The sequence below is a fragment of the Cuculus canorus genome, chromosome 5, assembly GCF_017976375.1.
Source record: "Cuculus canorus isolate bCucCan1 chromosome 5, bCucCan1.pri, whole genome shotgun sequence".
NCBI lineage: Eukaryota > Metazoa > Chordata > Aves > Cuculiformes > Cuculidae > Cuculus > Cuculus canorus.
Genome location: NC_071405.1, coordinates 67,533,578 through 67,560,302, shown reverse-complemented (window position 1 = coordinate 67,560,302; position 26,725 = coordinate 67,533,578). Strand labels below are relative to the sequence as shown.

Genomic DNA, 26,725 nt, shown 5'->3' with positions numbered 1-26,725 from the left:
AGCCCCCTGCTCCTGCTCTTGTTGCTGCATTTTGAGCACCGTCATTCCTGACAAACAGTGATGGTTTAAAGGGATGAACTCTGAGAACCAACACTGATGTAAGGTGGCCAAGAGTTAAATACAAGCCAGGACTGAGCAATGAGGCATGAACTAGAAGGTGTCTGCTAACAGCTCACGCCAGAGGCTGCCAAGCTGATTCGTGCAGGACAAGCCATAGGCTGGAGGATGAGCTAGCAATGCAGTGGTGTATTTTTGGCCTCTCCCAGCACGCAGTCCCATTGCTCACTCGGCCCCAGTAGTAAGGAATTAATGGCAACATTAATTGCTGCTTCCAGCAGCTGTTTGCCACTAGTGCTAACACCTGGCTCTTGGGCAGCAGCAGGACTGCTTGTCCACCAGAGGGGAGCAGAGCCTAGGAGAAACGCATTTCTGAACCCAGCAAAGGCAGGGGACACCCTGAAAGCTGTGCAGAAGCAAAAGGACTAACCAAGGAGCTGACCATGAACGCCAGGGCAGACACGATGCTGGAGGCAGCCAGGCCTTGGGCTTCCCTCAGGCAGCCTGCGCAGGCTGAACCCATCAGCAATGGGCCTTGGCCACCCTTGGCCACCAGCCTCCTAGTCCTGTGATTCAAGGGTGGCTCAGCAGGACTGACTCAGGCCTGCAGCTGGAGCCACAGCATGGGTTCTTGCAACAAAGCACCCTGGGCATCACCCAGGAGGAAGCTTCAAGCACAGCAGCTGTACGACCTTCTACAGCGAGTCCCAAGAGGAGAGCTGGGCAGTTTTCTGGGCTGCATCATTTTAAGAGTTTGACTACATTCACTTCCTGGGTAGTCCAGAGGCCTCATTTATTGCAGCTCCAGTAAGAACACAGGCATTGCCTTTTGCCTGGCTCGTGTACGAAGTCAGGGTGGGCCGTCTGTATTCTAAACCAGCATGGAGGGCAGAATGCCAGCAGCATTTTTTAATCAGAACCTTTCACTCAACACATTTGTGCAAGGGCAAACTCGACTCTTTCCTTTGCAGCATGGGAAAGGTGGTTTTTCTCCCTCTGCTCTTCATCTACTTCAACCCCAGACAGTCAGAGGAAAGCTGACTTCAAGCACGGGTATCTCGACAGCTGCCAGGAAGCTGGAGGAACCAGTACTAGGAATTGCTCTCCTCTTTGCCAGCGTGACAGCTGTGAGTGCAATCATTTTCTGTGAAAAGGGGCTGCCTTCTTCACTCGTAGTTGAGAAGGGCAAACAATTTGCCGAAGTTGATGTCAGAGCTGGAAAAACCCTGCTGTGATCCAAGAACAATTTCATATTGTTCCAACGTGAATAGCTCCTTGGGGAAATGCTCTCAGCACCACAGACAGCTTTTACTTTACAATTCTTTGATCTTGTCTCCTTCCTCTCTCTGCAGCCCCTAACAGCCTTTATCAAACTTTCATGATTTACAACCAGCCTGGCTCCACACCTTTCAGAGCCTATCCCAGTTCTCCCTCTTGGCCATCAAAGCATTTAGCAAACACTGGGATTTCCTTGGTATCTGTAACCGTTAAGTGGCTAGACCAAGAAAAGGATCATTTCCAGCCCTGAAAACTTCATCTTTGCTGGGAAGAGTCAATTCTGTGCCAAAGAGGTTTTGAGGACAGTATAGTTCACAGCCAGAGAAGCCTCAGTTTAGAACCACCAGGGATGGGTCCATCTCCCATTCCCTCTTCTTTCTCACCATTAGCTAACATAGATGCTTATGCTACACTAGGGATGCTGCTGATGCCAGAGTTCTCACCCAGGAGCTGCCGCTCACCCCTCAAACACACCTCACCTTGCAGTCATTGCCCAGTTTTATTTCATTTAAAATCCGCTGTGTTAAACATTTTAGTTACAAGTTCTGTGTAGAGGGTAAGAGTAATAGACTCTGCAGGCACTAGCAACCCCCTCACTCCCCAATACATGTGTGCGCTATCGAATTAAGGACTGCCCCCCTCCCCCCAAAACCAGCAGCCGTGGGCTGGGACATACATTACATTTAAAGACCTGGCCCTCCCCAGCTGTGTCTCTGCTGGTAGCAGGCCAAGCCCTTGCACGCAGGAAGCCAGCAGTTAGATCCACTGTCAGTGAGCCATGAATTCAAGGACAACTGCTAGGGCTTGGTTCTCATCACCGTGTTGGGCCTGTAATGGTGAAAGGGTTGTCCCCCTAAGAACAGTGCTACCTCCACAGAAGTCCCGGGCTCTGCCCACCCAGACATGAACATTCATGCCACAGTGACCAGCCTGGAGAAAGACAACTTCCAAGGGAAAGCCGGGGAGCTGCCACTGCTACATTCCTGTCTGTGGAGGGAGTGTAACTAGGGCACTGACAGGGGCGTGACACCTACCTCGAGCCCTGCTCTGATCACAACTTGTGCTGCAAGTGGCCCAGAGGTTCCCAGACTGCCCTTGCGAGACAGACGAGTGTGAAATGTTTTCAAGCAACACAGAGACAGAACAGTGGCTTTTCCTCTCCTCTCACTCCCAGAAACCTCAGTGCTAGGAAATAAAGCTGAACCCGCCTTGAAGCGGCAGGATAGGGTACCCTAGCACAGCAGCAATAAGCAGTTTCCAGTGGTATAGGACAAGCTAGAGGTGAGAGTTTGGTGCTTTGAGGGAGAGGATGCCATACAGACGGCTCTGGAAAGGCAGTGCCATTCAGTGGTTGGCCCACTGCACAGCAATCCTCGTGAGAGATAAACTTTGTTAAATAGAATAGGAAAGGAGGTAGGAGCTATCCCCACAATTCCCTCTAGGACAGCTCCGCTCACAGCGGAGAGAGGGAGACTGGAATGACCCCTACCAGTTCCTGAATGCCCTGCATTGCCCCTGCTGGTGCTGCAGCCCTGCCCTGGGCGGGTTGTGTGGGGGTGTGGCTGCTCTACAGGTCAAGCAGCAGCACGCGGGGATCCTCCACTGCTGCCTTGATCTTGCGCAAGAAAGTCACTGCCTCTCTGCCATCAATCAGCCGGTGATCGTACGTCAGCGCCACGTACATCATGGGCCGCACCTCGACCTGAAGGGAAGCAATAAGACAGGCATTAGTGAGCTGAGCCCTAACACCTGCATGCTGCCCTCCTGTGAATTCAGGGAAGAACTGGCTTTTTCCTCTCCCAAATCCAGGGCTCAGGACCTCCTGGATGTGTCCTGCCTGCAGGACTACCCACCCACACTCACTCCCCCAGGCATCGACCACCAGCCAGGCTAGGTCCACACCACACAAGACCACGTCCCTTTCTGGAGCCGTTCTCTAGCACAAAGGCTACAGCCCCCTCCTCCCCGCTACACCTAAGCAGGTTTTCCAGTTCTCTCCCGCACGGATGGAACAAGGTGCCCTGCACACCTCAGGCAAGTACCAGTGCCAGCAAAGCTGTCCTACACCCATTCCTCCCTGCTCCTTCTTCACAGTAAAGCCTTTTAGAAGTTGACGCCAACCTCCTAGCAAAAGCACATGGGCTGTGGTCCTCCTCCCACTGAGTGCTCCCCTCTGTTCACTGAAACCTCCTGTGGAGCTCCACCTACCTTGCCTCCCACCGCCACAGGCCTGTTGACGATGGCATGCATGCCTAAGATGGCAGATTGGGGTGGGTTAATGATAGGTGTCCCAAAGAGTGACCCAAAAACCCCTCCGTTGCTGATTGTGAAAGTGCCACCATCCATGTCTTCAATGGCCAGTTCATTCTTCCGTGCCTACAAAAAGAAATAAGGTCTTATGAAGCCACATAGATCACAGAAGGCAAAAGACAAGGGTTTGGACATTCACCCTCTCCAGGAATAAATACTGATGGCAAGAGCTTCACTTATTGATCTGTCCAGCTGAAAACCAGCACAAATTACTCGAAAATGAATCCTGTCTTTAGATGTGAACATTTACTGGCTTTGGGAAAGGATTCTCTTGCCTTTGCTTATGATTCCTGCTTTTGCAACAGACACAGGGACTTCTACCCCAGGGCATTAAGTCTTGGCCTCTAAAGACAAAGGTGAAGACACACCATGCCACTAAGATACAGTCTGTGGTCTTCTGAAAGGGCAACAAGGAGATAGGCCTGCCCTGTAAGGCATGGACACAGCTACCGATGTAACTGGATCACTCCTCACAGCACGACTGAGCGTGTTAGAGGTCAGTGATGACGACACAGAGGGACTGAATTAATTCATGCCTCTCCAGCACCCCCAATTCTTCCTATGCCTCCCAGCCACTTTCAGGAAAAATCCCAAATTTCCTTACCTTCTCCCCCAACTCGTAGATAGCACGCTCGATGTCAGCAAAGTTCATGTTTTCTACGTTCCTAACGACAGGGACTACAAGACCCTACGGAGAAGGAACATGCATGATCAGCAAATTCACCACAGCGACACACGGCTAACCGTTATGTGGCAGAAGCCTGGCCTCAGCCCAGCAGAGCTCCTGCCTCCTTCTCAGCACACAGCAGGTGGCTAGCAGAGCTGCCTCGTGCCCTGACAGCCTGCTGAGAAGCCTGGCACGACACACACCAAGGGCCGACACCACAAATGAGACATCATCTTTGCCTTTGTAAACCTGTTACATAAAATCAACCAGGTCCGTTTGGATCCAGCTCCATGTCCATAAAAGCAGGCAAGGCACTGGGCAGAGTGCAGCTGCCGCCTCTTTCTCTGCAAGAAGAGTGAAGTCCCTTTATGCTGGACCTCCTCAAGACTTTGGGAGCAGTGATAGGACTTCAGTCCTGGCCAAACCTCTGACACACAACAGAACCAACTAATTCATCTGTATCTCCATCCCACATTCTCCCTGGACAGGAACATCTCTTTGAAGTATTAATGTCATTTACAGAAATGGTGGAACAGCACAGCAGTGTTAGTCAAAGGACAGGACACACAAAGCTTTTGCTGTCTATGCCATATCCTCATGGATCCATGAAAAAAAAAAGGGTTTCCCTAACTCAGCCCTACTCATTAGCCAATGACAGCTAGATTGACCTTGTACTACATCTCCTAGTACAGTGACAGAATATTCTTGGTTCTCCATCTTCTCCCAAAACCCATCTCAGCAATCCACATTTAGAAGATCGGTCTCATAAGTTTCTGCTGCAGCTGAGCTGGCTCAAAGTATGTGACCACCCCAGCCCCAAGGGTGCACAAAGCATGGCCAAAGCATCCGAAGTACCTACCCGGGGAGTTGCTACAGCGACACTGATGTCCACATAGTCCCTGTATACAATCTCTTTGGTCGTGTCATCAATCACTGGAAGGAGAAAATAGCTGTGTTAGACGTGCAGTACCCAATATCAAGGGCTCATCAGGCCAGAAGTAGCCATAAAATGGTAACAACTCGCTCATCTCTAGCTCAAACATAGTCCAGAGAAGAATGAGCCCTCACTGCACCTGCAGAAGCATCAGAAACGAAACACAGTCGAGACAGGTCAAGCCCCCTCAGACATCCCCTTGGTTATTCTCCTCTTCTGAGTTTCAGCAAGCAACTCTGACATCCCCAAGGAATTGCACTACACCTACAGCAGCTACTTCTACACCAACCTGCAGGCTCTGCCCTCTGCGGGAAGCACATACATGGCCCCAGACACATTCCTGGCAACCCCTTCCTAATAAAGCCCCTCTTAGCAAGCTGTCCACTACCTACCTAAGTGGCAGTAGCAAGATCACCAGCAGCATGCAGCACTGTCCTCGTTTTTCCTATGTATTTGACTTGATTGTCCAAGCTATTAGCCCTGCCATGGACTTGACCACCTGCTTTCCCCAGCTCTGCCACATTCACTGGTCAGACGTGCAACTCACCAGCACGGGTCACCACTCACCTGCATTCACAACGGGCTGGTCCTGCAGAGCAAAAGCTGCAGCTTTCACAAAAGCTGACATGAAACCTAGTTTCAGGTTGTGCTTTTTCAGAAAGGGATCCTTGTGTACAGCTCTCATCTCCTGGATGTTGCTGCAAAAGAGATAATAATGCCAGTCAGCAGGCAGTCCAAGAAAACACTGCTCCTTTACTCTGTAGAAGATTTCAGCACCAGCTCCAAGAACTGGAAGCGTGCACCACCAACTGGCAAAACTCTGGTCTACTGAAAAATCCTTCTAATGTCACAGGTGAAGTTGGCTGAAGGTGGCTCGAAGGCCCCTGCCAAAGGATCCAACAGGAACTGGTCCTGGACCACAAACTCAACAGGACAGGGTTAACGGGGTTAATCTGTGTGGCCCATACGGCCAAGCAGATGGGGCGTGGCATATTTTCTGATTAGGCCTGATGTTGCCACCAATTCTCTGGAGAAACCAGTGCGGCACCACAGACGGCAACTGCAAGCATGGCTGGGCCAACCTCAGAAGGGTGAAAAAAAAAAGGAAATGCCATGAGCAGAGAAGATGCACGACGATCGAGGGAAAATATTTAAATCATTGTGCAAGTCCAGAGCCAGTCAGTGTGATGATGCCTCCATAGCCAACTCTACAGCATTGTGAGTTAAGTGAATATGAAATAAATCTTCCCAGATGCTATGGCAGTGGGTGCCAGCCCACCCACAGCCAGACTAATCATGTTTCCCCGCTGTTTAGAACGGAAGCCATTTACCAAAAGCCAACCAAGCTGTGGCTACAAGCTCTGCTTATTCCATGCTAATACCATATGCTGTGGAATTACGTCGTAGATCTCTCCCCACTCCAGAGACCTTAAGTCTTTGAAAAGACCCTGCAGCAAGGGGCAGGGGTCTCCATGGTTTAGAGTGTTTGTTTTCCTGCATCTAACCTTGTTTAGAGCTAAGATTACCACCCAAAGACATTAGTGCCTCCCAAGACACAAGAACTGCAGCAATGAGGACAAGGTTTGCTATGAAACCAGCTCATTAAGGCTTCCTCCTTTCAGACGCTGCCCCCCTCTTGGGAAACAGGAGGCCCCAGCACAGGTCCTCACCAGTCAACCTCACAGCAATCAATCCAAACCAGATTACCAGATGCAACGAGAGCCTCAGGGCAGCGTAAAGCGACACCTCGATGAGCCTCTGAGAGGAGATAAAGCTGCAGCACTTCCCCTCCAATCAAGACTATTTTGCCAACCTTATTGTTCTGAGACCCAAATATTTACATGTTTTGTCTTAAGGAGGAGAATAGGATTTCACAAGGCAATTTGATTTGGGCACAATTTCCCCTTAATGCACTGTAACATAAGCTGTCCACCCTCCAAAGCCATTAGTGCGCTCAGTCCATGCAAGCACTTCGGTCAGGAGACCCCCACACGCCCGGAAGGGATGAGGAAGGATGCTAGTCTGTCTCCGGAAAGCTGCACCATCCAACAGCAGAGGTTTCAGATCTATGTGATGTCCACCTGAAAGGCTGAGGAGCCTTGTGGAATCACCTCATTAGAAATTAAATATGCCCACCTCCAAATGTAGTAGCCTGGTTGTGGTGGCAGAAAGGAGATGCTACAACCTGCTACCTTCTAATAGCCACTATACAAGTGATACTAGTTACTCCTGGTCTTCCGATTAACATCGACCAGCCCTCAAACAAGAGCCAAACAGGTGAGGAATCAGACTGCCCCTTTGATGAGCAGCAGACGACTCCTGAGGAATGACAGGCCATTAGGCAGCTACACTGGAACACCAACATGGCCCTGACGAAGCTGCACAGACACTGGTACACATAAAAGAAAGAGGTCCCAAAAAGACACATTGCCAATTTCTCCAAAGAGAATCAGCAAGGTCTTGACTGCTGTTTAAAGATGACTGCCTGCACCTGTTTCTACTTGTAAGGGGAAAAGAGGTCTGCTCCTCACCTCATATCGATCTCATTGAAAGTGGTCAGCATGGCACAAGTATTCTGAGCCTCTTTCAGCCGCTGAGCAATACGTTGACGCATCCTATTCATTTTCACCTGAAAATTAAAAAGATATAAGCAGAAGCTGCCTCAATTTGTCCAAAGGGCAAAATCCACAAGAAACTCAAAAGGCCCTTCTTCTTGCTGCCTGGTTCACTAGTAATAGACCCATAGGGCCAGGGTTTTCACTTCACATCTCCCTGAAAAGCATGACAGTCTGAGGAGTTGATTCCACTACAGAGCTGCCCAGCTCAACACAGAGTTCACTTGAAAAGCAGTGCTGAAACTCCTCACAGCATAACTACTTCTGATCCTATGTGTTCCTCGGGACCTCCAGGCATGCGTAGGTTTAATGTGAGAAAAACAAGACTGCTAAGAAAGTAGGCTGCTGAATCCAGTTTTCTGAAGAACATACAAGGCAGCTGCAACAGCCTCAGCCCTTTGCTGAGGGTTCATGGACAGACCAAGCAGATCACACTGAGCCTTCTGCGCTCAGTCAGCAGAGCTGGAGACAAGATTTTTGCATAGAAAACACCTCTGTCAGATTGGACCTGGCTCTTCCTCCACCCCACCCCTAAACGGTGCCCTCCTGTAGAGAATTTTCCCATGTGTTAGAGCCCCACTGAGCTGGATGAGAACAGGTAGGTACGGACACATCTGGGAAGCTCAAGGCTTATGCCAGAATAGACTGTCGCTCAGCAACGGAAGAGCTGGCAAGGCCCCTATTCCCACAGCTTACCCTATGCTCTGATCTGGCACCTTTGCTGGGCACTGCCTCCCCAGGAGGGGCTGCCGCTGGGGCTGCAGCCGGCTTCACTGCAGACACTGAGGGTAAAGAACACATCAGTCAAAAAGGGAAGCCAGGGCTTCGTCACAGTGTCCTGACGTAGAAAGCCCATTTGAGCTCCTTGCTCAAGCAACACATCATGGAAGAGGCCTTGGATTGGGCTGGGCAGGTTTCAGGCATAGCTGAGCTCTCCAGTCTGGAGCACGCTGGGAAATAACTCGGGGAGGCCTTTACCATAAACGCCAGACCGGTTGCTGTCTTTTACCTTATGTGCTCTCTCCAGGGAAGAGAGGCTTGAAAATAGGAGAAAATGGTTGTTGCCTCACCTGGTTTGCTGTCGATGGGCTGAGGTGACACAGGCGGCACTGGTGGCATTGTAGTGGGAATCGGGGCTGCCGGAGGGGGAGGAGCAGCCGCAGCTACAGGTTCAGGGGTTGCAGGAGGAGGGGGGGCTGCTGCTGGTTTGGCTTTGGCGGGAGCAGCTGAAAGACAACAAAAAAACATGGTAAGGGCAACGACAGCCTCCACCGTCAAGGATCTCTGTGTTCAAACAACCTATCAGGAGTTAATCCTCTGGCAGAGCACCTTTATTTTCTAAACACTACTGAACTGACAGGAGCTACCTGTCAGTAAGAGGATCCGATGGTGAACGTGTTTTACTCATCAACTCCTTAGGTCTCCTCACTGTGCAGGAGACTGTATACTGAAGAGAAGGCGGCGGATAAGGCAGTTATATCAGGGAAACTCTCAACTAACTTTAGTCTCCTCCAGAGAGAGCAAAAGGAAATTTCCCTCCTCTGAAGGAATAAAATTATGATTTTCTAATGGATAACAGAAGTATTTTCTTCCAGCTACAAGAGACAGATGGAGGAAATATTTAGCCTTTCTCAGGATCCCTCTAAATGTCTCTCCTTCCCATCTTCAAAAAAAGACTGGTGGAAACAGAAAGGCCTGTACAAGTTATACATGCCTGACTTACCTCCAGTTTTCCTGAGTTTGAACAGAGGTGTCCCCCCTTCCACTTTGCCACCATCAGGTACCAGAAGGGCTTCAATCACACCAGCTGCTGGGGCTGGAACTTGGACTGATGTCTGCAAAAAGGAAATTCAGTGAAGTTCCCCCAAACACTGGATGGAGAAAAAGTGCCCAAATTAAGATGCCAATATGTGCAGGCACACAGTGTAGTTTGGCACAGACAGCCGTTCTCTCTTGCACCATTTGCACCAGTTTTCACACCCTCCACCAGATTTTGTGCCAATACTTAAAAGTTTTAGGAGATGCCACCAATGTAACATATAGTCTGATCTTTCTGCTCCAGGGTACAATCAAGAACTGACCTGCTGCCAGCATCTTCCTGACAGCAACATGGGAAGAAGAACTTGCCGGGGAGCTTCAGCAAGAATCTGAAAGCTTAAGAGTCCTCTAAGGAGTGAGTAAACTTAAAGGCTAAATTTAAAGCAATCCGAAGACATCCCATGGCTCTGCAGATTTCTCCTCTGTTTAAAAACAAACAGGTTTCGAAGCTTAGAGCACAGAATTTGGAAGAAGGAGTGGAATTGCAGCTCCAACAAATATCAGCACAACTGATGCTTAATCAAATGTATGAGGAAGGAAGAGTTATCAAGTAATTCTTACTTAAGGCACAGCCAGCTTTCATGCTAGATGAGAAAAACTTTTCTCCATGAGCAGGAGACACAGGTAGGGCCTGTACGCTCTAGGAACTCTCAAGCAGGAGAGAAGCCATACAGGGTACCCGCTACAGAACTAGAAAAAGTCTTGGTCCATAAAACTCCTACCTTGTCTGTTTCAATCTCACACACCACTTCATCTTCCGCCACTGTGTCTCCAACAGCTGAATGACAGATATGAAGACCACTGTGAGGAGGGAGGTGTGCTCCAGCCTCCCCTCTTAACCCACAGCAGTTTCCCACACTAACCCAGAATTTTCTTACCGTAGTTCTCCACAAGTTCTAAAGAAAAAGTCTAGCTCAAACAATTGATCTACTGCACAGTCAGAGTCTGATTCCAGTCTAAAATACCACTCTTCACCCAATATTACCCACAACAGAGAGGTGCCCAGGCAGTAACTGCAGTTCTTGCCCCTTCGGACTGAAAGCCACAGAGCAGGCTGTCAGCCAGTGAGCTACAATCCACCCCTGAGCTGTCCAGTGCAGTGGCAACGGTGCTGAGAATTTTAGGGAAGAGGCAACTGCTTACCTTTCTCCCACCTGACATCTCCTTCTGTGACTGACTCTGCAAAGGCTGGTGTGTTCACCGTAACCACATCGTCTCCTGTGAGAGAGAGAGACAGACAGACAGACTTGAATACATCCAGCGCTCAAAACTTATGTAATTGTTTCATTCTTGTCATCAAGACTTTACTAGAGGGTGTGGGTCAACAGATATCAAATGCTGGACTTCTCCTTGCTTCAACACTGTTTAACATCTAAACACAAGAGAAATTCCCATCCGACTGAAAGTCACATTGTGATAGGAATGCATGACAAAATCTTTAGGGCCCCAGGACACAGGCCCTCAACTACCCACTGAGGCAGGACAGCAGTGGGTCTAGACCAAGGATTGACGAGGTAGCTTCAGCCGTTGTCAGGACAGCAACAGGTAGCACAAGAGCCATCCCGCCGACTCCTGACATTTTACTTACTACGTACTGCAGTGGTTCTGAAGTAACGGACAGTGAAGACACTGGAGCTATTTACTCTGCAGAGAGAGAGAAAGGTATGAACACAGAAGCACGTTCTTCTGGAGGCTGCTGGCACTAAGCTCAAGTGCAGAATTTACATTTGCTTAACTGATCCGAAAGGCTGCTCAGCTGTTCTGATGCGTTTGTTCCAAAAGACTCCTACTTACTGTTCAAGCTGCAACAATCCCACTAAGAAGAAAGGAAACATTACAGCTTACCATCACTAGAGTTCTTAGAAACTTCGTGAGAACTGACATTTATGGGATTTTAATTTAGGGGCACAACCCAACAGAAACCCTGTGGTTTAAATACTGACAACAGGCTGACCTAGCCAGCCAACGCTACGCCCAAGACTAGTGCAGTAACCAGTTTTTACCTCCAGATCAGGCCTGCCATCTCTACAGAAGTTGCTAGATTGCTCAAAAAAAAGAGAAAGCGCCATAAATTGCCTATGGAAACACATCCAAGAGATAGCTATTTCTCTCCACCATGTCCTTTCACAGGGACCTGGTAATCCCAAATGTCCCAAAGGATGATTTTTATAACAACCGACACCACATTCGAAAATCTGAAGCAAATGAGCTTTAGCATTTCCTCTAACACAGGCTGCTTGGTGCAAACAGATCAACATTTCAGGCTTTTACGTGTATGATCTTAACATTATTTCCCCAAATAAACTTTTACAAGACCAGTTCAGCAATCCAAACCTTGACATATGAACAAGAGTTCCCTGAACCACACTACTTCTCCTGACACAAATCCTACCAGGAGGCCAACACAGAGCAAACAAGACTTCTAGTCAGATAACCAAAGGCTAGAGATCCATTTATCAGCAGTCTCCTCATTACTATCCCTTTCCTGCCTCAGTGTCTGGTTCCAAACAAAGCTTATTTTCTTTAAGCGTTCCACAGTTTCCGATCTGCAAAACCTGGATTCTGTCAGGGCTAGCTCCACACTCCTACGATGTGCACAGGGATTTTATGACAGCCACCCATACCCTGCCTTCCAGCGCTTAGATCTTACCAGGGCTAAGGCAGCCCCAGCCCCTACGCATCCCAGCTTTCCTGGGGATACTTACACAAGCTTCCGGCTGTTGGTGTAAGCCAGTCCCTGGCTCCCAGCCACACCTGTGAATGAGAATGGTGTTAACCCAAAGGAATATTATCCAGCCATCCAGCCCTCAAATGTCCCTGTCTGGTAAAAGACCGCAGAGGACATCACTGTCCGCTCTGAAAGAAGCTCGGGACTAACTGGGAATACAGCCATATAGAGGCACCTCCACGCCATCAAACCTGCTCAGCGCTTGCCAAGAACAGTGGCCTTGTCTTCATCTAAATTTATAGAGATGGGAAAAAAAGTTGTATCTTGACCTCAAAGCTAATCAGGATAACTTTGAGAAGGGTAAACAAAGCAGCAGCTACTCCAGTAAGATCAAAACCAGGGAACAGCTAGGAGGCAAATTTCCAGGACTGCTAAAACCTCAGCTGCTGCTGAGTTACCCCCACCAATACAAAGGAGTTTCTAATAGGAGCAAGGCATCAGTCCCTTAAGCGGTATCCCCAGAAAGCCTCGCAGCTGCACAGAGAGGTAAGGAGGAAAAAAAGAATAAAACAGAGTGCAGGGCAGAGCAGCCACCATCATCCCTCTTCTCTGTCCATCCTGTAACAAGAACACGTCTTTAAAACTCACAGCAGCTAAGTACATGCACAGCTTCCCAGTTTCACATATCCCACTGTCCCCTTCCCACACTGCTCACATGCCCTGATACTGCAATTTTTATTACAAACTGAACTCCTGTCCTTTGTCTCTTGCAGGGCACTGGGCAGTTTTCCAGACTAATCTTAAAGAGAGTCAGCATAGCAACTGGAGAATGTAATCATCTCAATTACACAACACCTGATTTTTTAAAAAAGGCAATACAATTTTGACACCATCCCCTACTAGAGAGCTGACACTGGAACTCTAGAAATCGGAATAGGTAAGCAGATTTAACTGGTTTCTCAAAGTGGACTCAGAAGTGAGTGATGTAATGCTATGATTTTTTTTTTTTGTGCTAGAAAAAACAGCTCTGGAGAAATCCAGTTTAAGCACCGAAAAGCAGTTCACAGGCGTACTCGATTTGATATGCCACTTAACATCCACCCATCATTTTCAAAGCAGTTTTTCAAAGAGCTAGGCCCTCCAACAGCACGCGTTTCAGGCACTGCAATGCTTGAAATACAGTGTGCTGCTGCTCCGAAATCTTCACCAGAGCCGAACGGATCGGGCAGCATGTACACTGCACAAAGGAGGCACTCATATGGAAACACGGCTCATTTCACCAACTCTGTCTTCATGACAGAAATGACAGAAATAAACCAAAATCAAATCTATTACAATTTCCATCATCTGCTTTGTTCTGCCTAGGTAGTTTGAAGTGAAACAAACACGTAAGACTCACCAGACAGAGAGCATCTTGCCAGAGTACAGTTCCCCTGTCAGAGAGAAGAAGAACTATCAGTATTGCAAAACGACAGATCCACCCTAGGACAACTTTGGTTTTCCCACAAGACCTGGATCAGAGATGGAACCCACCATTTCCATGCTGCAGGAATGCTACTTTCCCACAGCGTGCAAGAGCAGGAGATGGTAAGAGCACCTACACTTTTCTCTTTGCTTTGTCTCCTTCCAGGATGCTTTCCCGTGGAGTGATGTTAAACCTGATGCACTTGGTTTTCAGTTGTGGCTCCAGCTGGTTTGACCTTCTCACTCATACTTTCCTCTTTAAGAAGGAAAAGATTTCTAAAGACATGTTCACTAAAATTTGCTAGGAATGAGAAGGTCAAGGCTTGCTACTGGATACAATGAAAAAACATCCCATGATGTTTAGTCCTACAAACACCAATGCAGCACCTGTCGGGGGGAGTTGTTTGTTTGTTTTAAGGCTATGTAGCCTCTGAACTACAGAGACCAGAATTTCCATTGATGGCAAAATTTCTACCACCTTCAGTGAGCCAGAAATTCCATCCTCTGGTGATTTTTCACTTCATAACCATGTAATCATTGACTGTGCACCTAGCTCAGTGTAACCATCCTCAAAAGTAAAAGATACCTCAAGATATACGCGTTACTTTCCCTATAGTCATTATACATCTAGTATTGAACCGGCAGTTCTGAAGAACCTAAGAACTCTTTGAAAGCTATACGAAAAGATCACAGTAATTATGAAGATGACTCAAATACATTGTGAACACTTCATATAATCAAAACTACTAATAGGCCTGGGATTGACCCCTTGGCTGTTCCATTATCCAGACTCACTGACGGATCTGGCTTCTTGGATATTAATGCACAGTCGACTCAGTAACTGATTGGCAGTTCAACAGGGTTGATAAGCTGGGCCGAGGATGCAGGCAGGTAGGCTGACCTGCTGCTAAGCACGGGTCCAGCAGAGCTCGGGAGCTGCAGCACAGCGCCAAGCAGCTATTCTGCTGGCTGGTCCACCGCAGGGACTAACAATCGCTGAACGACAGTCCTGCAAAACCAGCTTCCGCAGGGTCTGCTGGAGAAGGGAAAGCAGGGAGCACTGTGCAGTCTTTGCAGAGTCATTGCAAACGCTACAATACTTTATCTCGAAGCAGCACCGGCCCCCTGTTAACTCAGATCTGGTTCCTGCAGAGCCAGCCCAAAGCTGGGATCAGTAAGAAAAACTTCAACTTAACTCCGCTCGGTCAAGCATCTAAAGCACTACAATCCTCAGCACATACATTAGTTCCTGCTTTCCGTAGTGCTCCAGACAAAATGAAGTACATCACAAATAATGTGTCAAGTGACCCGAGTTCCCCTCTACTAATTCATGTTTTCCTGGGTGCTTTATAACAACAATTGTTAAAGGTATTCCTAGAATTCCAGACAACAACTTGTTAAGAAAGAGGAACAGCCTCAGACTGAAGCAGAAACAGCCAATTTTATTTGCTCGGGACCAATTTATAAGGTTAAAAAACCCCAAAACTTAGAAGGCTTGTCCTAAAATAAATCATTGTGAGAACACACATCTGCAGTGCCCTTCCATGAGAGATGCCAAGTCTGTGCCCACAACTGCTGCAAAATTAAGCAAAAAAATGGTATCACTCTACCCTTCTGTCTCCTAGGGTAATAAATGAGAGAAAGAGCTCTAACGTGAGGAGGACGCCACTAATAAGATATTGAGATTCCTCTGTCTTGCGTTCTGTGGAACCACTGTGTGTCCATCTCTTAAATACAGCATCGCCAGTACGCCTGTGCAGCTCTAGGAAATGCCTGACAGGACTGCTTCCTGTTTCCTTTTTTGCCGAGGAATCACCTGTTCCTGGTATCACATGGCTAAATCTGCCCTCTGCCTGATTTTGGAGCTTCTTCAGTGAAAATGGAAACATTCAGGTTTTTGGTAGCTGGTATTAGAATTTTGGGTCGCTTGAAACAGATAGCCTTCGCTTGGAGAAATAAATCTTGGTCTAATTAGCTAGTGACTCATGTACAAAGTGATTAATTTTTCCCCCATGCTCACATGACTTCTGAAAAGTGGTTTTATAACTCTTATTATCTCAAAGTGACCCTGGCACACATCGTCCCAGACCACACCTTTCAAGGAGCAGTCACCTTCCAGAAGGTCACTACACACTAAAATAAAGTACGGAACACATCAGCTAAAGCGACAGCCTGTAGACCTACAGATTTCTTCTCCAGCAGCGTGAACGTGGATCAGTTCAGGTAAGGACGCAAAATGAGCAGGAGGGTGCCATTAATTTCCACACTGGCAAAAGAGATTTAGCCAAAAAACAATTCCGCACTGGACAGCTCTGACGACAGGCAAAGCAACCATCGGTTCTCCATCCCTGGCTTCTTCAAAGGAAAGAAGTTGTTGCTTTAGCAACAGGGACGAGCACAAACCACTGCTACATACTAAAAACCCACTGGACATCTTTCACGGCTTTTAACACAATGATATATAGGATGACAGAGCAGATGCTGAGACAGGACGGAGATGATAATTCTGAGTAGTAAAGAACATTGTAACTAAGCCAACAGTCTGGGAACTCCTCCAGTACACGGGGAGGATCAAAAGGGAAGAAAAAGTTCTTTACAAACTCTTCCCCAGATAAACAGAATAAACTGATTCTCACAGCATTGAATACAGCTCGTGATCAAACCATCGTTTTTCAGATTAGCCCTTGTCTGGACTTATCCAGGTCATCCTTCAACAGCTGCCCCCTCCACTGAGTCTCACCTGCTGGGATGCAGGCTAGTGATGCTCGTGAGTTCTACTCAATATACAAATCCAAGGCCTTTTTGTATTTATGAAACCATCAAAATCCAGCCAACCCTTCCCTACCTTTGTTATTTCTTGCTCACTCACTGTTCTCCCATTCAGCCCTACACCTCTCAATTTCACGTTTCTCATTCTCACTTCTCCCATCAGAGGTTTGCCAAGCTGGCATTTCATTCTCTCTCCTAAAAGCCTTGTCAATACTTACTTCCCACATTCCTACTCAAATGGAAATCAAGCTACTACTGCCATCTTGAGTTCTCAACTTCTTTAGTACATCTACCGGGTTAACTAAACTTACACCCCTGCTACACATTGTTGACCTCCCGAAGCACAGACTGCTTTTGTAAAAGTCTGAATATTCCACCTGGCTTCCCCCTCCCTGTTCTGTATAATTACACAGCACCACTGAGAGCAGGCAAAGCTATTGTTAAAACGCTGCTTCAATAAGCTTATTTTAAACCACACTATAATTAGTTTGTATCTACATATAACACAATGTAAGTATATAGTCGGTTATAAAGTGGTTATAATGCAGTTTTATATACAGGCACATATAAACAGACATCTGCAGCGCCCAGAGACAAGCGGTTAACACACAGCAGCCCGATGGGGCAGCAGACAGCGTTAAACGGCTCCGTTACAACCAGCTGTCACGGTTCGCTCGCCTGCATTCACACGAAGGCTAAAATCAAACCTCCTGCTTTGAGGCTTCACAACTGGGAGGCGACCTCCCTCCTGCTGTCGCTGTGCACGCACACACGCCCACGCGCACAGCCCTCCGTGCACGCACACGGAGCGATGCCCGTTCGCCGTTTAAAGGGGAGCCGTGGCCACAAGCCAGCGAGCGGCAGCTGCCGGGGCGCAGCCCGGCGCGGATAGGAGCGCTCCCAGCGCGGGTCGCTGCCGTTTGCATCCGTCCGACGGCTGCTCTGGAAACGACGGGCGCGGGAGAGCACGGCCCAAAGCAAGGGGTGGGGGGTACAGCCGGGGGGCGCGGCCCGAGGCGGGTGGGGGTGCAGCGCCGCCCGTGTCCCCGCCGGGGCAGAAGCGGGGAAGGAGACGCGTCCCGGTGCCCTTGGCGGTGCCGCCCCGCCCCCTCCCGCGGCGGGGCCGTACCTGCCGGAGCGCGCGCAACGGGCGGCCCAGCGCCCGGCCGAGGCAGCGGGACCGCCACAGCAGCAGCAGCATCGCGGCGGCGGCGGCGGCAGCGGCGGCGGCGGGAGGAGCCGGAGGGCGGACACCGGAAACAGGCCCGGCGCGAGCCGGAAGCGCGAGCGGCCGAACCAACCCATCCGGAACGGGGGGGGGAAGAGAGCAGCTGGGGGGCGGTACCATCGCGGGCTGGGGGGGAGCGGGCAGAATAGCCAGAGCAGCTCTATGGCAGAGGCTGTGGGGCAGGGACGGGGCTGTGGGGCAGGGACAGTCCTATGGCAGGGGCTGTGGGGCAGAGCCGGGGCTGTGGGACGGGGACAGGCCTATGGCAGAGGCTGTGGGGCAGGGACAGCCCTATGGCAGGGGCTGTGGGGCAGGGATGGGGCTGTGGGGCAGGGACAAGCCTATGGCAGGAGCTGTGGGGCAGGGACAGCCCTATGGCAGGGGCTGTGGGGCAGGGACGGGGCTGTGGGGCAGGCCATGGGACCTCAGGAGCCGCCTGCTGCACCCCAGTCCTTCAGAGCGCTGCGTGCAGGGCCGGGCGGGAGGCAGGTGGCTCACTTGTCCCTTGTGTCCTGGTTGTCAGAGCCTTTGTGGGGCTCTGCCTGTCTGGGCGCTGCTCAGGCCCCGGCACATGTGGGCACATTATGAGTTATGTGCATAATCTACCTTTCATGTTCCCTGTGACTCCTGGTACATAAACAGACTCGCATATTCCAAAAAGGTGCTGTTTCGTGGTGCTCTTCATTGAATCCAACTGGGATTGCTGCGGGGCAGCTGTACTGGTGGCCTTCCTGCTCGCCTTGACAAATTGTGGGGTTTGAGCTCCTATAGGATGATATTGCCCCAGGCGCTAGTGGGATGTTGCGTGGTTAGGAATTGGCAAGGTGATCTCACCTTGGCCAACAGGCAAATGAGCCCACAGGTAAGCCTCATTCCTCAGGTGTGGTCTGTATGTCAAAAACGTTCGAGAATTCCCCCAGCTGGCTTCTGTTTTCTGCCTGCTTCCAGGTAGGGAACCATTGGTGGAAGAAAGCCCAAAGAATCCATTTGCAGAATTTGAGAATTAGCGTGGGATAGTTATTAAAGGCTGTCTGGCAGCCAGGCATTTCTCAAGGTTGTGCGCGTATCCTTAATCTAGCCGTTGCTTAATCATTTATGAATGGTAAACTGCAACCTTCAAAATAATCCCCCAATATAGATTCACAATTAAAATCCTTGGGATCATTTTCAGAGAAAAGAGGTTGAATAAAAATCAACAGGGAATAATCTCTGAGGCTTTGAGGATGTGCTGACTGCTTTAATAAAAAGCAACTTAGCCAAGAAAGGCTCTCTGCCAGGGATTTCTCTATGATCTTTGTCCTGTGGGCTGATAACCTTCAACAAGACTGCTTAGCACCGACTGCTTTTAACCACAGTCTTTTGTCTACCAAGTGAATCCACCAAACCTCCCCACGTTCGGTAAGCCTGTTGAGGTGAACTAGACGGAGCCCTGGGAGTGGCTCACGTGGCTGGGCTGTGTCCACCTGCCTCACGTCTTCTGCATGAAGTGTCTCACAATAGCGTGTGCCCCTGGAGCCGGTGGGTTCCTTCTGGGCTGGGCTTGGCACACGCTCGGCTGGGAGCAGTGCTGGCTCTGCTGGCTGAGGCTAAAGCACCTCGAGATAAGGAGGGGACTCAGTTTTGCTGCTTTTTCTGTATTGTTCCATTTCCTGGTCACGTCCTGCAACACAGACCTCCAGACCAGCTGGAATGCTTCTGTGTCCCTGTAGTGGGGTGTGCTGGAAATGCCCGAGTGCTTTCCATGGGAGCTGGGCAGCACGTGGAGTTCCAGGCTGGCTCCTTCCTTGCCTGTGGCACTGCTTGCCTTTAGCCCAGTGGCATCACCTCACCAACAGTTCACCATCCTGGGGAGCAGACCAAATTGCCGGCCAGGCCCTCTGTCCTCCTGGGCAGCCGGTGGCTCTGCACTACCGTCTGCCTGCCTGACCCCAGGGACTATGAGTCTGGGAGACAGCAGAGCAGCAGGGAAGGTGGCTGGACTCCAGTGCTGGACCTGACCTCCTGGATGTCCATCTGCATATTCAGAAGTCATTCCCAGCTGGTTGGCTGCCTCCAGCCTCCCCACTCCCTCTTTAAAGGACCTGAGCGCAGCAGGAGAACGTGCCAGCGCTGCCTCTGCAGCATCCGGAGCCCCCAGATGCCTGCCCTTGGGGCACCACGCTCCTGGAGCCAAGGTGAGTGGGGTGCAGAGGTGGGAATAGCTTGGGTCGGGACCCTCACTGAAGACAGAGGGATGCGGCACCCGGTGGATGGCTCTGGAAGGATATTTGCAGTGCTGGAGGGACAGCAGGCTGCTCCGTGCACGGCTCTCCCACTGAGGAACACCTGGGGAGACCACGTAGGGTGGCTCCCATTTTGGAAAGGACACACTTGCCTTCTCTTCTGAGCATCTTTGTTTCACTCCTCTGTTTTTATCTTGAGGTAAGAGGATCCTTGACTGCTTTTTAGTGTTTTAGAAGGTGGCACTGGTGAAGGCTGATAGTAAGGAACCAAAGTAGGCATTTGCTTGCCCAGTGGGGAAAGGGCTGCATCAGCAGGAGCAATTCCTGCGGGGCACGACCTCCTGTCCTGCGGCACTGGGGATGCTGTGGGTGGGAGCCACGGCCACCCACGATGGGCTGCCATGGCCTGGGATTGCAGGCTCTGATCCTGCTCTTGAAATCTCTGGCGGAAAAATGGTGGTGCTGGAAGTCTTAGGCAAGTGGAGGACTTCTTGCTGGCTCTGAGTCAATCTGCTTACAAGAGGTGTATCAGCCTGGGTTTCTGGGGCTAGGAAGCCTCAGGGACAGGTAAGCTCCCTGACCTTGTGTTGAACACAGAGGAGGTGACAAATTGTGACCAGGTGCCAAAAGAAGGTATTTCCATAACAAACTGCTGCATCCAAAAGTGAGGCTGCGGGACCAGTTGTTTTGTGCCCGTGCCGTGCGGAAAGGCTTAAGGGTGGATGAAGTGTGTGCCTGTCTTGCATTTGCTGCGTGGTTTTGTTGGAAGCTGCTGGCAGGCTAAGAGGCAGCCTCGGGCGACGGTGGAGCTTGTTATAGAAGCGGGTGGGGGAGATGCTGAGATCTGCGGGTACCCCAGCTTTGCGCGGGCTGGAAGTAAACCAGAAGGAGTTTGAATGTCCCTCACGACAGACTGTTGTGAAAATGAAATCCTAATGGTTGGGAGGGGTGAGGAGACAACACGAGAGAGCAACAAGTGGTGTTGGACAACCCAGAAAATACTTGGTTTGTCAAGACTAGAGTTCTGCAAGAGGTAGAGCTCTCCCAGATGCCTCCCTGGAATAAAAGGCTGTTCAAAGAAAGGCAACCTGCTAAAAAACAGTGATTAGAAAACCATTTTCTACAGCTGCTTATTAGCCTGGGGGTCTTGCTGTGGGGCTGACAGCTGTGGAGACGAGAGACTCACGGTCTTGAAAATTATCAGACTTTTCTGAGTATGGCAAAAGAATCTTAGACCCTTTAAAGGTGTCTGGAAAACATCTAAACCACTCTACTTCAGTGATGTAAAGCTACTGCTAATTAACATGGATGAGGAAGAAGTGTCCCATAAGGACAGTTATTCCATAATTGCCCGGGATAAGAGCTTGTCACCTTCTTTACCAAAGCTGTTGGAGCGAGTGACTGAGCAGAGTGGGTGGATCCCTGCCTGGAGTCAGCATGACAATTTTAAGCTGGGAGCTGCTGGCTCAGTAGTTTTTCTCTTTCCCAGTAATCCCATCCCCATTCCTTTTATTCTGTGTTTGAACAAGCGCTTCGGAGCACTGTGCTGCGTTAGCTTGAACGTCCCAACGTGTCCTGCTCACAGCAGGTCACATCACGCTTTCACCCTTATTATGCCCCTTCCCAGCAGCCTGCCTGCGCCACGCTGCCCCTCCAGCACTGCCTCCCATCCCCGTGCCCTCAGGGCTGTGGTGGCCACTGCTGGGGCTTGAGAAGCCGTCGGAAGCGCACAGCAGCCACGCGCTAACCTTTGCCAGGGATGTGGCTGCCTTCCTCCAGGAGCACCCGAACCCACCTTTGCCCACGCGCGCACGGCAAAGGGCTCCGACTCGTGCTCGCCACCCTTGTACCCGCGTCCATGAGCCCAGAGGGAGTTTCCCAGAAGGCGTCGGGTGCAGTGATGTGGGAATTCTGCACTGTGAGGCCCATTCGGGGCTCATTTAACGAACTCGAGGCACCACGAATGCCTGGCTGGTGAGTTTGGCAGCTGTGGCAGCGTCCAGGGTGTTGCCGGTGGTGTGCAACACCCAACAGCCTGCTGGTGAGTTTGGCAGTGCCTGGAGCAGGGAATGATCTGGTAACGGGTATGCCCTGGAAATCTGGGAGGAAAATCTCTGGCAAGTGCAGAGCTGCTGTGTGATGTTTTTCTTGCTGACATTTCTTGCTCTTTCTCCAGCTCCACTCCTCTAGCAGGCTGAAAGCTCAAACGCCTCGAAAGCTGCTGGTCCATCACTGGAATGGTCCCTAAACAGCTAAAGGTCAGCTCTTTGGTGTCCAGGCAGGAAGAAGAGACAGTGGATGGCAGCGCTGTCTCTGAGCAGGACAGAGACCACGCTACTACACCAGGGCGTAGCCCGGGGCTGAAGATGGAGCCCTGCTTCCAGACCGACTCTCTCTTGCCTTCCCCCAGCACATCCCTGATGTCACAGCTCCTGAGCCACCCAATGATTGGCAGGAGCTTAGATCCTTGCATCCTTTTCCCTTCCTCCCAGGCAGCAGCCCTGCCCCAGGACTATGAGCGTGGGGCATCTCGTGGAGAAGGAGCGCAAGCCCTGGGTGTCCCCAGGATCTGTGTCTCGGCTTCTGTGTCCGGTGCTGGTGACAGGGACCAGGTCTCCGACCGGCACCTGCAAGCCAAGCGGGCCAGGGTGGAGAGCATCATCCAAGGCATGAGCCTACCACCGCCCCTGGCATTTGGCACCAGCCTGGAGGCAGCTTTTACGCGTGAGAGAGAGCGGAGTGGTGAGGTGCCCGGGGAGAGCAAGAGGAAGCCAAAGCCGCCCCAGCAGGGCGCGGGAGCAGCCAGGCGAGTGGGCGCCCCACGGAGCAGCTCCCGTGCCAGGGGCTGCCAGCAGCTGAAGGAGCAACTCTGCTTTTTAGAGCAGCAGCTGAGGAGGCTTCAGGAGAAGTTCTCCCAGGTCTGTGACCCTGAGGACACTGCCCAAACCCAGGAAGGTACCAAGGAAGCAAATCCACTGCCTGGTAAGCCTGGAGACAGACCAGACAGGGACAATGCCACCGCCACCCATGACCCACGCAGAGTGCCTCTCCAGAGGAGCGTACCAGGGGTGCACAGGCAGGAGGAGGATGAGGACAGAGGGGGCACAGGTGGTGCCTTGCCCTCAGCCGCAAGGGTCCTCTCACAGGCTCTGAAGCACGAGCTGGCTGGGGTGACGTCCTGGGTGGTAGACTCCGTCCTGAAGACCGTGTGGCCAAAGGCAGCCAGCGACCTCCTGCAGGAGCACCACAGCCTCCCGGCGCCGGGGCGAGGTGCCAGGAGGGAGTATTTTGCTGCTGGGAAATGCAGAAAGCCACATGCTAAACCAACCCCTGCGAATGCACTGGGCTCACCCCAGGCTAAGGCCGTATCTGGAGCTTCAGGGAAGAGCCCAGGCTCTCACGCTGGCTCCTTCAGTTCAAAGGCAGTCAGAAATCCCTGTCAGGTCCCCAGCATGGGTTATCTGCCGGGACCGTCTGCCTCTGCCCAGGACAGCCAGGCGCTGCGCCAGCTGCCGGACTGCAGCCAGCACAGCCCCTGGACCAGCAGCTCTCCCTGGAGCTCCTCTGCTCCGGAGAGGAGTCCTCTGGAGCCCCTTGACTTGCAGTGGGGAACCGTCAGGCTGAGATCATCGGTTGTGAGACAGCAGCAGCAGCCCCTGCCGCTGAGCCACGCCAACGCGGAGAGCCTGGCGCTGCTGCCAGCTGTCAGGGATGGCTGCGGGAAGCTGCAAACTGTGATGGATGCGACACCCTTCACCTCCACCCATATATCCTTTGGGGGCATCTGGAGAGGTCCCCGGGCTTGGCTGTGCTTACCTTGTCCTTCAAAGCCACAGCTTGCCACAGCCCTTGCTGGTCTCCCCAAGGCCAGGGTTCTCCTTGCTCCGCAGGAAGTTAAAAGGGGTGGGCAAAAAGGGGTCCTGAGCCGTGGAGGGGCACTGCTGCTCCTCAGGGCTGGATCGATGCTGTAGCATAGCTGGGGATGCAAATTGGGATCTCCCAAGTCTGCTTTTAGGCCATCCTGGTGGTGCCATCATCCAGGAACGGGCGCCTCATGGATATCCCTGTTCTCACTAGCCTAGGAAATGCTCTGGGGAGTTGCAGCTTTCCCAGGGATGCTGAAGGGAAGCCAGTAGCTGCCTGGCCAGAGACAAACCCCCTCCACCCTGCTGCCAGCCCGTGGAGATGGGTTATCTCAGGCATCGAGCACGTGCCTTGGCCAGTGTGCAGGAACACTCCAAGCTGGTTGGGCAGCTGCATGCAGGCTTTCCTTGACCCCGAGGCAGATGCAGGAGGCGCTGACCCCCAGCCACCTGAAGAAAGCCAAGCTGATGTTTTTCTTCACCCGCTACCCCAGCTCCACTCTGCTCAAAACCTATTTCCTCGATGTCCAGGTAAAGCGGCAGCCGGCGGTGTTGGTGCCAGGCAGGGCTCCCGTGCGGTGCGGTACCCAGCCCGCATCCCTGGGGAGCCACGGGGAAGGGGATGCTCTCGCGTGTCCTCCCACCTCGGTGGCCTGAGGGGACTGTGCACGCTCCAGCGTGGGCTGCGCTGGCGCTCGGGGCCACAGCAGACCTGGGCTGCCAGGTCTTTGCTCTGAGCCATCACGGGTTTAAAGCACACCATGAACCTGCCTCCCTACGGCAGGGCTCGCGGCATCCAAATCTCAGCAGAGAGAGGCACCGCAGCCACCCTGTGCTGCAGTCCTGGCTGGTGCTTTTGCCCCCCGCGTGGCAGGGCTGGGTTTGGGGCTCGGCCAGTGGCTGGGCTTACCAGGAGCTTCCAGGCTGGTGTAACTCCTGTTCTCCGTCTCTCCTCCCGGCAGTTCAGCCGCTGCATCACCTCCCAGCTCATCAAGTGGTTCAGCAACTTCCGTGAGTTTTACTACATCCAGGTGGAGAAGTTTGCCCGGCAGGCTCTGCTGGAGGGTGTCGTGGACGCTGGTGCTCTCCGGGTTTCCCGGGACTCAGAGCTCTTCCGCGCCCTCAACACACACTATAACAAGGGAAATGACTTCGAGGTGAGGGGGGCGCAGGGGTGGTGGGACTGGCACAGTTTGCTGGGGTGAGGGGCAGCTGGTGACCTGGGGGTGCTGTGGCTGATGTCCATCTCGTCGCAGGTGCCAGGGCAGTTCCTGGAGGTGGCCAGTCTGACGCTGCGGGAGTTCTTCAGTGCCGTCAGGGCGGGCAAGGATGCCGATCCCGCCTGGAAAAAACCCATTTACAAAATAATTTCTAAACTGGACAGTGACATCCCGGAAGGTTTCAAAGCCGCTGGCTGCTCTCAGGAACTGCTCCACAGCTGAGTCTCCACAAAAGCAGCCCCAGGTCCTCCGTGCAGCCACGATGTGTGAAGCACCTCCTGGACACTCTGTACAGCATCCATTATTCTGACTATTTTCTCTCTGTCCTGTAAGACAGCCCTTTGGGTGAGGTCTGTTGCTTGGAGATTTATGCTGTGTGTTTTTTCCCCTGCTCGAAGCTGGGGGGGGGGGGTCCTGCCAGAGACCCACAGAGGGGAGGGAGGAAGGCTGAAGTGCTGCCCCAGCTGTTCCCATGACCCTGGGCAAGCTGCCTTCCTTCTCTTTTCCACAGGGCCACAGGTCAGGGAAAACAGCCTTTCTGTTTATAGAGCAGCAGAGGTCCTAGCAGCGGGCAAAGTTTCCTTGGCACAGCAGGCTGCAGGGCGTGCCTGGTCCAACAGCAACGCCTCGATTTCTGTCCAGATACAATACACCACCGTCCAAAGAAAATAGCTGGTGAATTCCAGCATCTCAAGCATCCTGTGAGGATGGTTGACCCTGTCTGGGAGATGCAAAACCAGCGTTGGTGTCAGCCAGCACGAACACCCCGTCCCATCCCGTTTGGGAAGAGCTCTGCCGGACAGGGGCACACCGCGGCCAAGCAGGTGAGTGGCTGTGCTGGTGGAAACAACCCAGGAGCAACCGCTCCCCCGCGGCATCGCCCGTGATACGGGGAGAGCGGGGTGTGCAACTGGCACTGCTCAGCCCCCCAAACAGCCCCCACCGGGCTGTCACCGGAGGAGAGAGCGCTGTGTTAAACACCCACCCACGTCCCCTTGCACCCTTCTTCTCCTCTTGGCAAAACTGCCCCAAACACCTCTGCTCTGCGACCTTCCTGCGGCCAATGAGGAGCACGTTATTTGGGACCTGTCAGTCCCTGTGGGGTTTAACACGAGCTGTTCCTGCTGGCGAGGAGCTGGTCCTGAAGTTCGCATCCCATTGCTGTAAGGGTATAAACCCACAGAGGTTTCTTTTCCTTCTGACCAGGAGTCAGTGACCGCTTTTCCACCCAACAGAGAGCGGCGAACCATTCGTGCATTAAGGGCTCTCATGTCCTGTCGGGGGCAGTGGTTGGGAGGGAAAGGCTATGAGGAGGAATGAGGTCCTGGGAGATGTACAGGAAGAAGCTGTGGGAGGGCAGCAGCGCTTAACTGTGGATGAGAAATGACACGGCCACGCAAAACGTTGGGGGAAGTCAAAATGTTGTTTGCAAGGTGCCTGCTGGGTACTGGTGTGTGGCAAGTGACGTGGAAGAAGAAAATCGTGGCTGCAGTATCAGTCAAGTGCATGGGGTGATCCAGAGGCAGCACGGCAGCCGGGGTAAGGAAGCACATGATAATGTCAGGGCAGGATGGAGCATCCGAAAGAGGGGCAGTTTTTACAGTGGGTCTCC

The 26,725-nt window shown here is 51.7% G+C and overlaps 2 protein-coding genes across 3 annotated transcripts; one reads left to right on the top strand and one right to left on the bottom strand.

The window, feature by feature from the left end:
* Positions 1 to 1,025: 1,025 nt before the first annotated feature.
* On the bottom strand, positions 1,026 to 17,862 carry DLST (dihydrolipoamide S-succinyltransferase). Its single transcript, XM_054068372.1, has 15 exons — positions 17,710 to 17,862; positions 13,747 to 13,780; positions 12,385 to 12,433; positions 11,268 to 11,323; positions 10,823 to 10,897; positions 10,402 to 10,457; positions 9,585 to 9,696; positions 8,932 to 9,087; positions 8,558 to 8,643; positions 7,778 to 7,875; positions 5,814 to 5,944; positions 5,172 to 5,245; positions 4,250 to 4,333; positions 3,544 to 3,711; positions 1,026 to 3,037 (listed from the first exon to the last, which is right to left on the bottom strand). Exons 1-15 carry the CDS (start codon positions 17,779 to 17,781, stop codon positions 2,903 to 2,905), a joined length of 1,386 nt encoding a protein of 461 aa, XP_053924347.1. The 5' UTR covers positions 17,782 to 17,862; the 3' UTR covers positions 1,026 to 2,902.
* Positions 17,863 to 18,468: 606 nt separating this feature from the next.
* PROX2 (prospero homeobox 2) lies at positions 18,469 to 26,496 on the top strand. 2 transcript variants are annotated; one of them, XM_054069172.1, is made up of 4 exons: positions 18,469 to 23,800; positions 24,320 to 24,424; positions 24,856 to 25,050; positions 25,150 to 26,496. In XM_054069172.1, the coding sequence occupies exons 1-4, from the start codon at positions 22,268 to 22,270 to the stop codon at positions 25,333 to 25,335; spliced, it is 2,019 nt and encodes a 672-aa protein (XP_053925147.1). In that variant the 5' UTR covers positions 18,469 to 22,267; the 3' UTR covers positions 25,336 to 26,496. The 2 variants fall into 2 exon arrangements, with proteins under 2 accessions (XP_053925147.1, XP_053925146.1); XM_054069171.1 differs by lacking the exons at positions 24,320 to 24,424; positions 24,856 to 25,050; positions 25,150 to 26,496 and having other exon boundaries at positions 18,469 to 19,982; positions 22,207 to 24,256.
* Positions 26,497 to 26,725: the final 229 nt, after the last annotated feature.

What these genes read in the sequence shown, in the direction of transcription:
- DLST (XM_054068372.1), bottom strand. Translation starts at nt 17,781, where the DNA reads ATGCTGCTGCTGCTGTGGCGGTCCCGCTGCCTCGGCCGGGCGCTGGGC. An exon ending in AGATGTCAGGTGGGAGAAAG is followed by an intron (nt 10,458 to 10,822) that starts GTAAGCAGTTGC and finishes TCTGTCATTCAG; the next exon opens with CTGTTGGAGACACAGTGGCG. An exon ending in TCTACGAGTTGGGGGAGAAG is followed by an intron (nt 3,712 to 4,249) that starts GTAAGGAAATTT and finishes TTCTTTTTGTAG; the next exon opens with GCACGGAAGAATGAACTGGC.
- PROX2 (XM_054069172.1), top strand. Translation starts at nt 22,268, where the DNA reads ATGGTCCCTAAACAGCTAAAGGTCAGCTCTTTGGTGTCCAGGCAGGAA. An exon ending in CCTTCACCTCCACCCATATA is followed by an intron (nt 23,801 to 24,319) that starts TCCTTTGGGGGC and finishes CCGAGGCAGATG; the next exon opens with CAGGAGGCGCTGACCCCCAG. An exon ending in CCTATTTCCTCGATGTCCAG is followed by an intron (nt 24,425 to 24,855) that starts GTAAAGCGGCAG and finishes TCCTCCCGGCAG; the next exon opens with TTCAGCCGCTGCATCACCTC.